General features: G+C 35.5%; 1 protein-coding gene across 6 annotated transcripts in view; it reads left to right on the top strand.

Annotated features, from left to right (window-relative positions):
- The first annotated feature begins 130 nt into the window (after positions 1-130).
- Positions 131-16,616, top strand: part of BRD9 (bromodomain containing 9) — a 32,643-nt gene continuing 16,157 nt past the window's right edge. For 4 of the 6 annotated variants that reach the window (XM_080578603.1, XM_080578602.1, XM_080578607.1 and 1 more), the window contains exons 1-11: positions 131-272; positions 1,291-1,511; positions 3,241-3,373; positions 5,169-5,229; positions 6,171-6,315; positions 7,456-7,566; positions 8,347-8,522; positions 11,529-11,661; positions 13,782-13,857; positions 15,336-15,431; positions 16,266-16,398. In XM_080578603.1, coding sequence (XP_080434729.1) covers positions 200-272; positions 1,291-1,511; positions 3,241-3,373; positions 5,169-5,229; positions 6,171-6,315; positions 7,456-7,566; positions 8,347-8,522; positions 11,529-11,661; positions 13,782-13,857; positions 15,336-15,431; positions 16,266-16,398 — 1,358 coding nt within the window. In that variant the 5' untranslated portion in view covers positions 131-199. The remainder of the gene's footprint in view (positions 273-1,290; positions 1,512-3,240; positions 3,374-5,168; positions 5,230-6,170; positions 6,316-7,455; positions 7,567-8,346; positions 8,523-11,528; positions 11,662-13,781; positions 13,858-15,335; positions 15,432-16,265; positions 16,399-16,616) is intronic. The other 2 variants (XM_080578605.1, XM_080578604.1) reach the window with 2 other exon arrangements.

Below are 16,616 nucleotides of genomic sequence, written 5' to 3'. Positions count from 1 at the left end.
AAGAAGAAGAAAACCCGACACGCCAGGTCACCACTACCGCCTTTTTCCAAATCGGCGGGCTAGTGAAAGGAGCTCCGCCTCCTTCCCCTTGACCGGGATCTTCCTCCAGAGAAGAGGGGGCGGGGGGGACAGAATCCTTCCGCTTTGAGTGTTTCCGGCGGGGAGAAAGGAACTTGCGGTTGATGGGGTAGGCTCTACTATGGGAAAGAAGCACAAGAAACACAAGGCAGAGAAGGCAGAATGGCGCTCGGCCTCTGCCACCACGTACAGCGGTAAGAACTCGGGGGGGTGAGGGGGAGCGGTCGAGAGCGGGGGACGCCCCCTTGTACCGGAGGACGTGTCTCTATCCTTCAGAGGATATATAAAGGCTGTCGGCAGGGTTCGGCATCCCTTCGTGGGCTGGGTCGCAGCGGAGCGCCTGAAGGGAGAAGCCTTTGTTTGCGTGGGTGAGCGTTCCAGGGGTGAACCGCCGGCTGTGGAGAAACGGAAGTGCTGAGTGGAGCGTTTCCCTGAGAGCAGGGACCCCCCCTCGGCAGGAGAGACAGGGTTGAAGCAGATGGCCTTCTCGCGTGAAGGCGGCTCGGGAGAGGAGCTGAGAACACAGAGCAGGCGCTGGGACGCTGGCGTGGAGTGTCATGGTGTGTTTGAGACCGGGTGTCTTCGTGGTTTGTATGGCTCTTATTGAGGGATTCCCATTAGTATATCAGTGTTTGAGTGATACGTGTTTTCACCTTGTTCTGACAAGCGTTTGTCATGCTGCGCGTCTCAGGGAACATTTTTAGATGTATTCAGAATTCTCATGCAACAATTGAGGTTTTACTTTGTGGGAGGATGTGTTGAAAGATTAGTCATTTAGCAGATACAAGAAGTGCTTCTAGCAAACAGTTCAAACGCTGACAGGAAAAAAAATCCAGTGAAATAACTACTGTTACCGTTGGTTTTCAGGTGCTTTAAGCTTAGAAACAGCTTGTGTTTTGCAAGCACTGACACTTGGACTTATGGTAGGACGCAAGAACTATACTTGCATCTATGATATTTTTATGGAGAGCCAAGGAGTTAGTTCCTTGTATTTTCTGGGTTTTTGGAAGTCATGATATTAAATGTGTGAACAGCAGCTGCTTAATGTGGATTTGCTAGCCTTCGCAATTGCATTTATCTCTGAACGTATCGCGTGCATTTTCAAACCATAGCATATTCTTGTAAATAGCGCTTCCAGAAGAAGCATCCCTAATAAGACTTTAATTGCCATCACTTTTTTTCTTTTTTTTTTTTTTATATTTTTTAATTTAGATTACGTAGACAAGCCTTTGGAAAAACCTTTAAAACTGGTACTTAAAGTTGGAGGCAGTGAAGTGACTGAACTTTCTGGGTCAGGGCATGATTCTAGTTACTATGATGACAGATCAGATCATGAGCGAGAACGACATAAAGAGAAGAAGAAAAAAAAGAAAAAAAAATCTGAGAAAGAAAAGGAAAAGCATCTTGATGATGAAGAAAGAAGAAAGAGAAAGGTAAGCTGTTACTTTTAGAATTTATACATACCTGAATTCAGACATGCACACTTATCAGATGTAAAATCTGGTTCAGTGTACAGAAACACTTTTCTTTCTTTCTTTTTTTTTTTAATTGGTATTGTAGGAAGGTCATTGTTTGGAAACTTCTTCAATCAAAATCAAATCAAAAAATGTTCACACTTCAGAACGGTAGAAAACCCCTGTACGGGACTTAGTGCATTTCTTCCATTTAGAAGAGTGATACCTAAGTGATGACTTGTTGAATAATGTAAAAGCTTGTTTCTTTTAACTGCTTTTTCTCCTATCCATTTGTTTTGTCTCTAGATAGAAATATTTCTGTTCTTAAATCTGATGTTTCATATTTCACCCAGGTCAGAAACATGCTTTGCTACCCTTTGAAGAGGGTATTTTTGTTCTTTCAAATAAATCCAGAATGAACTTCTGTCCCTAATACATTACAAGATATTGGACATGGAAACTTATATGTTTACTCAAAACAGGTTTTTAAAATGTGCTCTGTTGAGTACTGTAATACAGTAGTCGTAGCATCTCTTGTTTAGAATAACCTGCATTTGTGGCTTTGTGGTTTTGTTAGTAGAAATTGTGATCACCTTAGTTATGCCTAAGGACACGACTCATGTTGAGGAGTGAGGTTGAAATTGGCAAGAAGGCACTGACACTACAGTTTTGTTTTAATAATACTGATTTTGTGTACTAATCGTACTTCGACCTCTCTGCTTTCTAAGTTCTATGCTGTCATTTTATTCTTATCTGACAGTTTTTCTGTACTCCTTTGTGTGTGTTTATGGCTAAAGTGTTATTTCAAATCGATTTGTTGGGCTCGGTTTACTTGAAGGTGGTGTATTTTGTAGGATTGTTCAGAAGCTCTTGAACACAGCACAGAGAGAGGAAAACTTTATTTGTAGAGATGTTTTCAAGTGTTTCAGTTACGTATAGGTCTGGGAGTTGAAATGTACCAAAAGAACCACGTTTAATGCAAGGGTATTGTGCTTTTTCTTGGGTGTGTGTTTCTGGTGTGTGTGTTTTTGTTGTTGTTTGTTTGTTTGTTTGTTTTGTTTCTCCAGAATTTCATTACTGTTGCATACAAAAGAAACTAATGGGTAGATCAGTAATAAAACTGTAGTCTAAACAAGGTTAATCAAAGTATGCTTTTCTGTGCAAACGTGAGTAGTTACTGTAAGAATGACTCGAGCATATCTTTGCTTTGAAGCTCAGGAAGAGATCAGTAATTGCCACCCCTGTCAGAGCATTTCTTGTGGCACTTTTATACTGTTACTGAATTATTGCGTATTTTATTGATTCCTGTTTAATGCATCAAGCAACAAAACACACACAGATGAAAGCAGATCTACAGACTGTTCTTTACTGAATCAGAAATTAGCTTTGTTTACTCTCTGATGTGGGTATTAACATGTAATTTCACATGTAAATAGCTTCAGAGTTTAACATTCTTTTTAGGAACTGATGAGAGAACAGTAGTGCATTAAATACAAAGAGGAAAAAGGTAAATAGTATTACATAATCAGAAATAAAAATTGACAAGTGGCAGTTGAAGTGACGCTATTGTTTAAACAGTATTATTACATGTTACAGGTCAGATATACCTTGAACATTCCAAATGGAAAATTACTGTCTTTACCTTTTTGTGTGTAGAATAGCACATTCCAAGTATGTTCTAAGACCTGTTTTCTTCCTTCTGTACTAGGAAGAGAAAAAGAGGAAAAGGGAGAAAGAGCAGTGTGACACTGAAGGAGAAACTGATGACTTTGATCCTGGAAAAAAAGTGGAGGTTGAACCTCCTCCAGATCGTCCTGTCAGAGCATGCAGAAATCAGCAAGGTGAGCAGTGTGAAAACTTAAATCATCTTGAGTGCTTTTTAAAACACTGACAACAAAGTAATCAAGCTTTTGCCAAGGTACCAGAATGTAAAATTTCCATGAGAATTTTCTGAACTTTAGAGACTTAGCAGAAACTTCTGAATGCTGAAAACACTGTCTGAAAAATCAATATTCCTCTTGTTGCTGCTGCATTTTAGTAGGTATGTTTTCATAGATGGAACATGCTGAAGACATCTGGTTCAGGCTCCTGTTACTAGGTAGAATAAAGTGTCATTGTGCCTGGTGTTCCACAATTCCTCCTCCTTAGCATTTCCTTGGCATTTACAGAGCAATGGTCATAACGTCTGAAATTAAGCTTTGCTCAGTTCAAGAGAAAAATCTTGTAGACTGTTTAGCTGTTGCTATAGTCTTCTTTTATAATCTGTGTGGAGTTTTAAACATCAGAGTATATTAATATAGTATGTAAGTATATAAATATTTAAGTAATTTAAGTTTTGAGTATTACTTTTTTCATCAAAAGTATGGCAGATAAGTTGTGATAGGATGTCTCTAAGGACCATAGTCCCTACTCCATTACCAGTTTTATTTAAGTCTCATCACTAGCCAACATTTGTATCAGTTGTGTATGGTAATCTCTGCATGTTTAATCCCTTCAGGTTTTCAACACTTTTCAGTGGAAGCTTTTTCTTACACAGAATGTTCAGATATATCATGATCTTAGTACCCATCTGCCTTGAATTGGAACTTAGTAGTAAATGTTGTGTCTAGGAATATATTGTCTTATTTTCAAAACACTGCCTGTTAACAGGTCAAGCCATTTGTTGAGGAATTTTTAATTATAGCTACTACAATTATGACTACTTATAATGACTTCTAATATTAAATTAGGAATTTGTCCGTCAACTGTAAAGGTGCCCTGATAGGGGTTACTGACACTTTCTGATCAAAGCTTTATGTCTCTGGAGAGTCTTGAGTCCTGAAAAGCTGTCAGGCTAGAAACTGCCACCTATATTAACTAGGGTTCTATTTTCATCTGCTTGGAAACAGACAGATGTGAAAGCATATAAATTGTCTTAGCTGTTTTGGTTAAAAAGGGAAATGTTTCTCCATTTTCATGATGAAGAGTTGGAGCTGTAATTCTAGTTTTCAGGATGCTGCTTTAATTTTTCAAACTTCACATGAGAGCCAGTCTCTCTTAAGTATATACATGGACCAGGTAGCTAACATTTGTAGAGTTTATTGTTTAATCTGTACGTTAGGCAATACCTTAATCTATACCTATCTTTCCGGGAAGTCTGCATCTGTGTGTCACTCCTCTTTTTGACTGAAAAGATTAGACTGAATCTCAGATGTGCTAATTGCATTGGTGTTATGGCAAAGGAACTATTAAAATTGCACTGGTGAAATATCAGAATGTGGATTTCCCAAGTGCACTACTTGAGCAGCAAAGGTTCTTTTTTCTTTTCTGTAAAAATAGATAACACCTTATGTTCACTTTATTAGTTTTAAGAAATTTTACTAATAGACTTAGCATTGCATCTAATTTAATATCTACTTAGTTTTTAATTTATTATGTTTAAAACTGATTAAGTAATAAAGATGAATAAATCATTACTGTATGCTTATAAATAGATTCTGACGTGCTTCTGCTGTCATTGAAATCCATGTCTCATTTATCTCTAAACCCGTACAAGTTGCACTTGTAGTTACAATTGTCTGTTTTTTGTTTTTTTGTTTTTAATTATTGTATTCTCCGTTTCATTGCACTTATCCATGTTTCCATCTCAAACTGCAGCTGAAAATGAGAGCACACCAATCCAGCAATTACTAGAACACTTCCTTCGCCAGCTTCAAAGGTATTAAGCATATTGTATCTCTAGTTATATTGACGGTGCCTAGCACATACATGTTACTTTAAAACTTATCCTGGTTTTCTGTTAGCAAATAATGCCTAAATGACTGTAGTAGCTGTAATATGTTTGGTAACTTGCAACTGTGTCAGACTTGTTAATTTTTAAAGATTAGTTGCTGAATATTGTTACCAACAATGCCTGGGGTTAAGCATGGTATGTTTTGGGTGTAGGGTATGTTGCAACTGAAGATTTAGTAAATATTGAAAACTGAATTTAGGGAATTAAAAAAAAAAAAAAAAAGTTATGAATTGTAATAGCCTAAAGATTGAACTGTTCTTAAGAAGTTGTGTTTTATTCGACGTCCTTTGACAGATGCCAAAGCAAATATATACCTGCTTGCTTGATAATCTTCTGATTTGGAGAAGCTTTTTATTTTATTGTTTGTATGTTTTTTTTCTTATGTTAACCCTGTAGCTCATATTTTTGAAAAGAAAATTACAGAAATCTTTGATTTTTCTGTTTTTATTATATAGCAAGAAGCTGAATTTAGAACTACTGTAAAATAGTAAACACTGCAGTTATTTTTAGAGGATCTTATGAACAAGAAGATTGAATGAGGTGAAGCCTCTTCACTGAATGAAGCCAAAAGACCCATTTGGAGTGTAACTAGAGATAGAGAAAGCATACAAGAAAGAATTACATAATTCAAGAACTAGCTGAATCTCTTTCAGAAAGTCTACGCATGCATAATCAAAATTTTCTCCTGCATCAGGGAACTTTTCAAGTATTTTTCTGTTTTGGGAGAGTGTTTTCAGTTGTTTTTAAAAAGACTGCCCGTTTATGCCGTTAATGTAGTATAGAAACAATGGCCATTTTGTTTGCTTATATAAATCTAAAAGTTTGTGTGTTTTTGTTTTGTTTTGTGTTTTTTTTTTTACTTTTAGGAAAGATCCTCATGGGTTTTTTGCTTTTCCAGTCACGGATGCCATTGCTCCTGGATATTCCATGATAATAAAGCACCCCATGGATTTTGGTACTATGAAGGAAAAAATTGCAGCAAATGAATACAAATCAGTCACTGAATTCAAGGTGAATTGATAGAGATATAGTTATTTCAGAACACCTCAGTAAGAAATCAAAGATTAACTTTAGAGGCCTTTCTTAAATTATTTTAGCATTCATATGTTCAGAACTCAGTATATTCTTTGTATTAGAATGGGTTTGTTGGTTTATTTATCACTGTGGAAGTTCTCTATTTCCCAGTTTCCTATTCTACCACAGTCTACTGCAAATTACCATGGAAACCAAGTACATACTCTGAAGTTACATAGAATTCATGCTTCTAGATGTAAATATGAGTAAGAATATTACAAAGGATTAAGTTGTTTTAAGGAACCTGTAGCTGCTCTTTTTTCTTTTTATCTTTTTTTTTTTTTTTTTAAATCTAGACTGGGTTAGATTGATTAAATGGTAATTTAAATGTCTGCAAGAAAACTGGAGTTACTGAAGCATTTTGTGTGAGATACAATAGCAGCTGTGTATTTCCATATAGTTTTCCATATAACTTCATTTGGAATGGTGTTTTGGCAGAACTTATGTGGCAAAGTTATTGGCAACTTGTCTTAGCTATTTTGGGTATTGGCATTGCTGTAATACTTTATTGAATGCATTGTTGTTTTACAGACAGTACAGTTTGATTTTTTTTTCATGATGTCAGCTCTTGGAAGGAAAGGAGTTTTATTTAACCAGTTCATAAAATTCCATCAGCTGCCTTCAGTGGTATTTTCTAGGGTGGCATTGATGTAACAGTAGCCTTGGCTGCGAGCATTGGCTTGTTTTTCTTTTTTTTTTTTTTCCTTCCTTAGAAAAATCCAGCAAGGTGAGTAAAACATGGCTTAGATTTCCTATAAGTGATTTGACAAATAGTAGTTCTTTTACATTTTGTCCGTTTGATATGTATTTATTAGGAGTTGTGTATAAACTTGTTTATACACACAGAAAAACAATTCCAGACAAATCTGAGCATTCTGAATAAGGGAAAAGAGAAAAAGGGCTCAAACCTTTACAATTCAGTCTTCCATTTTGGCTTTCCATGAGTCTTCTGCTTTTGCTGCTGGAATGTTATTGTGGTTAATGTTTTTGACAGAGCTGCCTTGATGAAATGGTAACTGCCAGTCATTTAACAAAGGAGTTTGAAATTTTAACAGCTTTTTGTTTTGCATTCTACAGGCAGATTTTAAACTTATGTGTGATAATGCAATGACGTACAACAGACCAGATACTGTTTACTACAAGCTAGCCAAGAAGATATTGCATACAGGCTTTAAGATGATGAGCAAAGTAAGAGACCTATTAAAAACAAAGCAGAAATACTTTGTTTCGGGGTTGTTGGTTTTTCGGTCATTCTAAAAAAAAGGAACATAGTTAATAACAGTCTTGTTATTTCATCCATCTGCCATTAATTATAGCAGTACCTATTTATGCTGCTATATTTAGAGGCTTGATGGCATTGGTATTATAAACACACCTTTATTTATCAGCCTCATCTGCATCACTGAAGTCTGTAGGAGCTTACTCCACAGGCGTCAGTGGAAGTACCTAAAATCTAAGTGCCTAAAATCCAACTATAAAACATTGCTTCTGGGTTCAACTTTGAAAATAAGATACTATTTAAGTTTTATTTCTGCCTTTCTTTTTTAAGGATGGGTGGGTGTATGGGAGGTTTCAGGTATTTCACAGATCTGCATGTGCAAACCCACACATTTTTTTTATTCAAATGCAGATTTTAGTCTGTAATAATTGAATTATTTTTGTGAGCTCCTTTTTGTGTGTGCATGCGTGTGAACATGTTTGTGTTGCAGGTCTGTTACGGTAAGAATTGTGTAAAATAGGCAGCTGTCTTTGCACATGCATGGGTTTTTGTTTGTTTTTCTCTGGATAGTTGGTCTGCAGAAATTCTGATGCCATGCTACCATGACCAAATCATGTTGCATCACCATTGGAAATGAGGCATTAAGAACAAAATAAGGCCATGGCCATTCCCATCCCATCCCATTATCATAGCATCTTGGCTGTGAGGGAAAGGTTAAGTCCCTGCTGCTCTGTCCTTTCTGATTCTAGGAACGGCTGTTAGCTTTGAAGCGCAGCATGTCGTTTATGCAGGACATGGATTTTTCTCAGCAGGCAGCTCTTTTGGGTGATGAAGACACATCAGTTGAGGAACCTGTCCCTGAAGTTGTTCCTGTACAAGTAGAGACTACCAAGAAATCTAAAAAGCAAAATAAAGAAGTTATTAGGTAAAGGTTTTAACGGGCATGCTTACTGGTCTGTTGCAGTTTTTGTAATATCAGACAGCAGCAAAGAATTGAGAATAGACTCCTTGTGTCCTTTTTCCTTGTGGTCCGTAGGATAAATGAGCAATTTAATTTATTTATTATTTCTTAGAGGTAGTTTAATAATCCAGTGTATTCCAACTTGAAACAAGCAACTCAAAGAATTACTGCATGTTCTTTTGAACACCAGCTTACAGTTAATGTGTATATATTAATATTTTATCCTTCTTTACATCTGCAGTAAATAAGTAGGGTTTTTAACATAGACACAAAATTTTCATGTTTTGTCATAACTTTGATTTTTCTACTTTGATCTTGTGGTTAATGTCAAACTTGATGGAAAATCACTGTGTTCATTTTAAAAAGAAAAAAAGGGTTGGTGTGTATTAAAATCTAAACAGTATCTTTGTGAGAGGGCAAAGTGGACCAGATCAGTAAATGATTTTTATTTAACTTTAGTTTTATCTGGCAGGATATAGGTGTACAGAAGATTATTTCTAAAGCAGATGATAACCTCTTCCCAGTGAAATGTTACTAAGCTTCTTTGTAAAATACATTGGTAGTGTAAATAGCTGTCTTCTAGCAACAGGTACCCCCTTGTCACAAAATCATGTCTTTACTGCTAAAACCTAATTTTGGACAAATTGAATAGGTTTTTATTTTCTATTTTATGAGGAGATTGTACCAGAAACCCTGATTTAGAAGGAAATTACCTTGTTTAGTGAATGTTGACTTACATAGATGTCCTAGGATAGATTGCAGAGCATTACGTCAACTGGAATTTAATTGACAAATTGTATAAAAATCAAACTGTAACAGAGCACTGCTAATTATGTATCAAATAATTTGATTATGGAGATATGTCCTGCAGTCTTCTTTCGTCTTCTTTCTTAAACATCCAGAGGAAAAAAATAGTTTCTTACTTCAAGTTGATGCTCTCACATTTTTGTTAAAAAGAAGTTCTAAACAGTCACATGTTTAGTGTAACAAGAACGTTTTTGTAATCCTATTTAATATCTGAGGGAAGAAAAGTATTTTGTGGCAATAGGAGACAGCAAATCTTTAAATCTTTAAAAATATTTTTAAACTGAGTAATTCTGGGGCTATTCTGATGTCAGCATACAGAAACACACCTGCTGCTGTATAACAGGCAATGATCAAAGCGTATTGTGTTTAATAGATTACATACAGGAATTAATTGAATGTAGTTTTCTGTATAATGGGACCTCATACAGATGTATTTATTTATTTATTTATTGGATACCATTATTTGGTTTGTATGATACCAGAACAATAGGTTTCCTTTTCTGATTACTTCTTAAGTAAACTACCTTATAGAAGTACATTTGTACTTTGCCGCTTTTTGTGTGCTTGTCTTCAAGTAAAGAGAGCTAACAGAAAAGGAAATTGAGACTGCCAAGCAACACAGTACTGCTTTGTCTTTAAAATCAACCTTAATGTGCAATCACATGGTCAAGAATATGTGAAATAGACGACTGTGAATTGTATCCTGCTTTCCAGTTTCTTTGGGATCAGTTTTGCTATAAATTTACTTTCCTGTTCTTTTCAGTGTTTATGTAATTTTAGTACTCAGAACTATTTCTTTGCTAATTAATTTGACCTTTAAACCAATTGTATTTTGGCACCGGTGTGGTAAATATTCTTTTTGATGTACAATAAGAACTTTGGGTAGTGAATCAGACATGGTAGGAGATATTTTTGCCTTCACAATTCACAGTTAAAAGCAAAGAGCTGAAATCAATGTTTTCAAAAAGTGTTAGTTTAGACCTCTGTGCTGTAGTTTAGAAAGTGACTTGATTATCTTAATATCTAAGCATTTTTTGAAAATTTTGTCCAGTGTACCTGCTGAACATTCACTTAAAATTCTTGTCCATTATGCATTCTGTAGAGTGATGGAAAGTATCTGTTTTCGAGGAGTTTGCTGCTGTATGCACCATTTCCTTAAGTTTCATTGGAACAAAAAGCTTTAACACATTTTTCTCGTGACCCTGTGATCTTTCCATTGTCTTTAATAGCAAAACTTTCTGTGTATTGGATCTGAATCTCTATACAGAAAGAAAAATCTTAGCTAAGCAAATAAAAGAAGGTAACCCGGGACAAGGAAATGGATCTTGGGTAGAGGTGCTCTGCATTCACTTACCTAGTACCTAAGGCGTTTGGCCCTTAGTTTGTAATCTCTACGTAATACCCTAAAAGATTTTGATGTACAGAGGTTTACTTATATATTTAATGAAGACTGCCATATCCTACTGGTACTTTCGCATTTCCTTTTGTAATACTGCCTTTCTCTGTTTTTATATAATAGCGAGGATATTATGTCCTGTTCCATTTGAGGTGTGCTTATTCGTTACGTTTTATTGTTCTGGTGCTGTAAAGAAGAGTGATCTACTAAAAGATAAACAGGAATGGTGTGACCGAGTATGAACACTGATCGCCAATATTAACAAACGTAGGAGTTAAAAGGAATCTCTATTTGACTGGGAGTAATGTCCTATTCTTTCTGGGAACTACACGACATAATCCTAATAATTGCAATCTGTTGGGGTTTTTTATTTATTTGTATATTTTCCCCACAGAATTGCAGATTGTCCATTCCCTCATCATGTAATTTCTTTTCTGCATCTTTCTGTTTGGAATTTGCGGTAATAGCATATTTGTCTATGTGGGAGACCAAGGTTGCATATAACATTCACCTTGTAATGATGTAAAAAATTAATCTCAATTTCTGTCTTGAAGTTCTTCCTTTATTTTCATCAAGGTACAGAAACAGTTAATAAGCTAGCTTCTGCTGAAAAACTTCAGTTTTGTAGTATGATTATAATTCTACTGAAATGCTAAAGTAGACTCTCACTGGGAAAGGAGTAGGACTAATCTGTTTAGCAAGCTCAGAATTTTAGCCCTTTGTTTTATCTTTTAATTTCTACAACTACTACTCTTTTCTTTCTTTAGTTGCATATTTGAACCCGAGGGAAATGCGTGCAGCCTGACAGACAGCACTGCTGAAGAACACGTCCTGGCACTAGTGGAACATGCAGCAGATGAGGCTCGGGATAGGATCAGTCGATATCTTCCCAACAGCAAGGTCTATTTCATGACCAACTTCACAATTCCGTGATGTGCCTAATTGCATTGTTGCATCTTGGAAAATAGGCTTTAGTGCTGCAGTGAGACTGTAGCATCTAGGAAGGGTAACGTATGCTATGTGTGGTTTGTCTATCACTTAGTTCCCACGGAAGCCCTTTTTAGGGCGTCCTAAATGGATCTCAAGTTGTATCATGCTTGGAACGTCTTTAAAAATTTACCTGCAGAAAACAGTGAACATTGGTTGGTCTTTGATCTGGTTTCCTTAATTGCAACCTTTAGTATTGAAAGCGATTAAAATCACATGGCACTCTCTTAATGCTGCAACAACAGAAGGAACAAACTTTGGCTAAAGGTTTATTAAGATTCCTCCCTGATCCTAACAGAGTTAAGAAGTATTTAAGTATGAACTTACTGTTTTCAATGAGTAGTCTGGAACCTCTTTTAGTCTTGTACCTACCGGTAGTGGCTGTCAACTATCACACATTCTTGTGTGATTACAAAATACAGACATCCTTCAGTGACCAGGAGGAAATAGCAGTGGGTTGTCTGGGTGGGAATTTTGGACGGTGCTTACCACAAGCTTGATCATCTTGGACATGATGCTGATACCATTCAAAGTATTTGATTTTTTTATGCTGTTCAGGAACTAATAGGAAAAACTCAGTGATAGTACGTTTTCTTCAGCACGATCTGTTTATAGGCTATATTTTTCTTAGCTGTGTGATTTCGTTTGTTACTTCCTGCTAGGGTTTGGAGTGAATGCTGCGGGCATTCCCTACATGTCTGTGTTGAGATATATATGTTACCCTGTTTCCGTTGCATCATGTGGAGTCTTATGAACCACCATTATACTTTGGCCTGATTTCTCATTGTCACGTACAGTAGTGACCACTGCAATCAAAAAAAAAAAAAAAAAGATTCAGGATGTTGCTAAATCCTGCGTTTTCAACCTGATCTTTTAACTACTGTTGTAGAAGAAAGATTTGCATTGAAGCATTAGTGGTAGTAATGTGTTTTCCAACTTAAATGTATTTCTTGAACCATGGCTCTTGACTGTAGTCACTTTAGGCTCAGCTGGATTAGGAAGTGAAGCCTCATAGAACAGTGGGAGAAGGTTTAGCTTCTTTGGTATATTTCTGAAGCTAGGAAGAAGAATCACTAGGATTGAAGGCTATTTGGAAACCTCTAAAGCAAGGGTGGTTCTTCTTTAAAAAACAAACAAAAAACAACCCACCACCTTTACAGCAATGTCCATCTTCTGCTACTTGCTACCATTACTGAAAATGCCTTTCATGAAGCAGTCACTTTTGAAGAGTGTAAGTCAGTGCTGTTTAAGGAAGGTATGCAGCTCTTCATATCTGGGCTGTTAATCAGGTAGACAACACACTGCAGACCCCAGTAGGCAACACTGACACATACTTGAAGTTCACTTGTTGTTAACTTTTGCCGTCTCTTGAAGGTATTCTCGTTCATACCTCTTTCCAGCATTGTTGCTTCTTTTTTCTTAAATGCCATCATTAGCTTTGGCATTGTGTATGGACAGAGTTTTCAACTTTTTAGAGGAAGCAAAAATAAAAATAAACAAAAAAAAAACTGCAGAGGTGTATTGTTAAACTTACTTGGAAATATTTAGGTAGAATATACATTTCTTTTTGTCTTTACTGAGAAGTTACAATATTTTTTGCATGATTCACGTGTAGTCAGTTTCTGACATCAGCTTATTTTGTTGCCTCAGTTGTGTCAACAAAGAGACCTGTGATCTTTACAGGTCAGTGTGTTCTATTATCTTTCAGGTAGATCTCTTTTTGTCTTCTTACCATCACGTTTGTGCTCTGATAGGTCTGTCACAGCACTACTTCCTTTTTAAGAATTTGATAGTGTGTTCACGATAGTACTTCTAATTAGAGGAAGTTGTGGTTGAGATGCATAAAGAAGTATTTCAGTCTAGACTAGAAAATTAGAAGTAAAGTAGATTGCAGATAGAAGTTAGAACACTAGTAGGAAGGATCTGAATACAGCTAAAAATGCTTTTTAAAATTTTCTGTGTAAGCAGGCATCTCCTTTGAGTTTGGGCTGTTTTGAATGATTACATCTATGTCTTTGTGGTTGTATTTACAGATCGGTTATCTGAAAAAAAGAGGAGATGGAACTTTATTATTTAGTGTAGTAAATTCATCTGATCCAGAAGCAGAAGGTAAATGGTGTAATCTTCTAAGCAAACCTTTCTATAATACTGAATGTTCTAGTAGATTTTGTAGTCTTAAATGTACATACAGATCCTGTGCAGTACAGATGACTTTTTTTGTTTTTGTTTTGTTTTGTTATTGGGTTTTGTTTTTCTTTTTAGTAAATTTGTACTCCCATAACAGTTTTCCCCAGCAGCTTATTTTGGAGGTACTAAATAGAGATGTTTCTCTTTACCTGTCAAGTTTTCAGATGCTCTGTTTTAATGATGCCAACAGTGAGGTAAAATAATATCTCCTTATAAGCAATTACATATTGCTACAACTTTACAGAGAACTTGCATGACAGGCTTTTGCTCCAATTAGCTAGACTATTAAAATTTAATAGACAAATTATGAATGAAAGCGCTGTAATGGTACACGAATGTGATATGTACAGATTCAAAAAAGATGATTCAGTATATGCATTTCTGTTCTAAATTATTGGTTTAATTTGTTTTAACTTAATTAAGTTTTGCTTATTTTTTTCTGTAGTTCCTTAATCTTTTCTATGCTTTTTGTTTGTGTTACTACCACAAATTATTTATATTATCTTACACTTTCCACTCTTTTTGGTTTTGAGCTCAAAATACAGAAGTCTTCAAAGTTTGTAATGAATGACATAGCATAGTCCTTATGCTGCCATATGTCATGTTGATTTTAGTACTCCTTTCTCTGTACATTTTGAGATTGGTATTGATTTACAGCTTACCTGTATCAGGAATGCATGAACCCTTTTGAGTAGTCACATTTCTGTTGATTTTTTGATAAGGAGATGCAAACCTGTATTTCCTTTACTGTCTGCATTTTTTTTCATTTGGGATTAAATTGTTCTGGAATGAAATTGAGCGTTTTGGCTGCCATGATGCACGTATTTCTGAAAAAATGAAATAAAATGAATGGGATTAATACCTCTGAAATCATGCTACTGAGAATTTAGGTAGTGATGGTAATTTTTGGAGAGCAAATGTTCACTGTGTACTATAAAGCACTGTACTGCTCCCTGATGTTTCTATGCTCCATAGTCTTTCTTGATTGTAGAGTTAATAGTAGTTACACCGGATTTACAGCTAATTCTATAATCTGAATTTTTATTGTAGTTTATTTTTTTCTATTCTACTAAGGTTCTAGTGATAAATTTGCTTTCTGTTATTCAGTAACTGAGTATAATTACTGCTAGATTTCATAACATGGTCAGTGAGATTTTAAAGTAACTGAAAGTGTCCTAAATACAGATTAGTTGCCTTTGTTTTATTTATTTATTTATCATGAAAACATATTCCAAATTATTTTAGCCATTTTAATTAAGCAGTTCTCAGAACCTCAGAATTTTGCTTTTACAGTAACTACAACTTTTTAAAATAACAACAGCTAAATGTTCACCATAAGTAAGTTTTAAACACAAGGTTTAAAAAAAAAATCATCATCTTCTTTTTAATCAAATTGTTAGAGGAAGAGACTCACCCAGTGGATCTGAGTTCACTGTCAAGCAAATTATTACCTGGCTTCACTACACTGGGCTTTAAAGATGAACGAAGAAACAAAGGTAAATGCCAAAGAATGTTTTGACTTTGTGATGACTTATTTGAGCAATTTCTAGATAAAAGATAATTTCAGATCATACCTGTCACACCTGAGGGAAAAGTTCACTTAGTTATTTGTATAATATATAATTATTCCATTTGCAGCAGAATGCAGTTTTAATTGTAATGACTTTTTTTGCATATTTAAACGTAACTTAGTTAGGAGATTATTGATTAATGAAAGTACCATAGAAGCTTTTTAATTAAGGTACACCATTTTCTGTGGAAGAAAACATTTTTTCCTGAGGAACAGCATTTGGAGTTGAGAAAGAAACTTTTGGCCATTTACTTTGTTGTATCATATGACAAGAATTTCACAAACAAGAGTGCTGATCAACTCAAATGTGCATTTTTTTTTTTCCAGCACTGACGTTTCTAATAGTTCCTAACACACTGTTTTGTAGCACTGTAGTGTCACAGAAACCATGCAAGTGTTGTTTTTTAAATTTCCTGGTTAAATCTTGACTGAAGAAAATGGCTGAAGAAAAACTTCGATTTTTTTTTTTCTTTCAGTGACTTTGCTCTTTTGAAGTGCAGGAATATAAAATTTGGGGTTGCTGGTATTAGGGGAAAGGGAGGGACTCAACTTATTTATTTTCTAGTGGTAATATGTACATTTGTTCATTTGGCTAAAATTATTTCTAGAGTTTCCTTTGGATATTGCAATTGATTTCTGTTGGAGGAAAAAAAGCACTGCAGTACACGTTTCTGTACGTTTCAGGAAAAAAAATCTCCTTTTCAAGTAATCTCTTACACTTGCATTAATCATTTGTCATCTCCTATTTCTACCTGTCTAGTTACCTTTCTTACCAGTGCTAGTACAGCCCTTTCCATGCAAAACAACTCTGTTTTTCATGATTTGAAATCAGACGAAATGGAACTCCTATACACAGCATATGGTGATGAAACTGGGATACAGTGTGCCTTAAGGTAAACACTTATTAAGAGGTCTAACATTTCAGAGCGATTTTATGACTAAAAGCAATTTGGACTAAATGTCATCCGGGAGCCTCCAAATCCTCTTCCTTTTCTAGCTGTTATCCTTTTTTTTTTTTTTTTTGGGGGGGGGGTGGGTGATGATCTAGTATTTTTTACTTATTTTGTAATTTGCACATTTATTTTAAGACTGTTCCAGATCTTGTTATTAT

The sequence above is a fragment of the Anser brachyrhynchus genome (genome assembly GCF_964034855.1).
Source record: "Anser brachyrhynchus genome assembly, chromosome: 2".
NCBI lineage: Eukaryota > Metazoa > Chordata > Aves > Anseriformes > Anatidae > Anser > Anser brachyrhynchus.
This window is presented reverse-complemented; position numbering and strand designations above follow the sequence as displayed.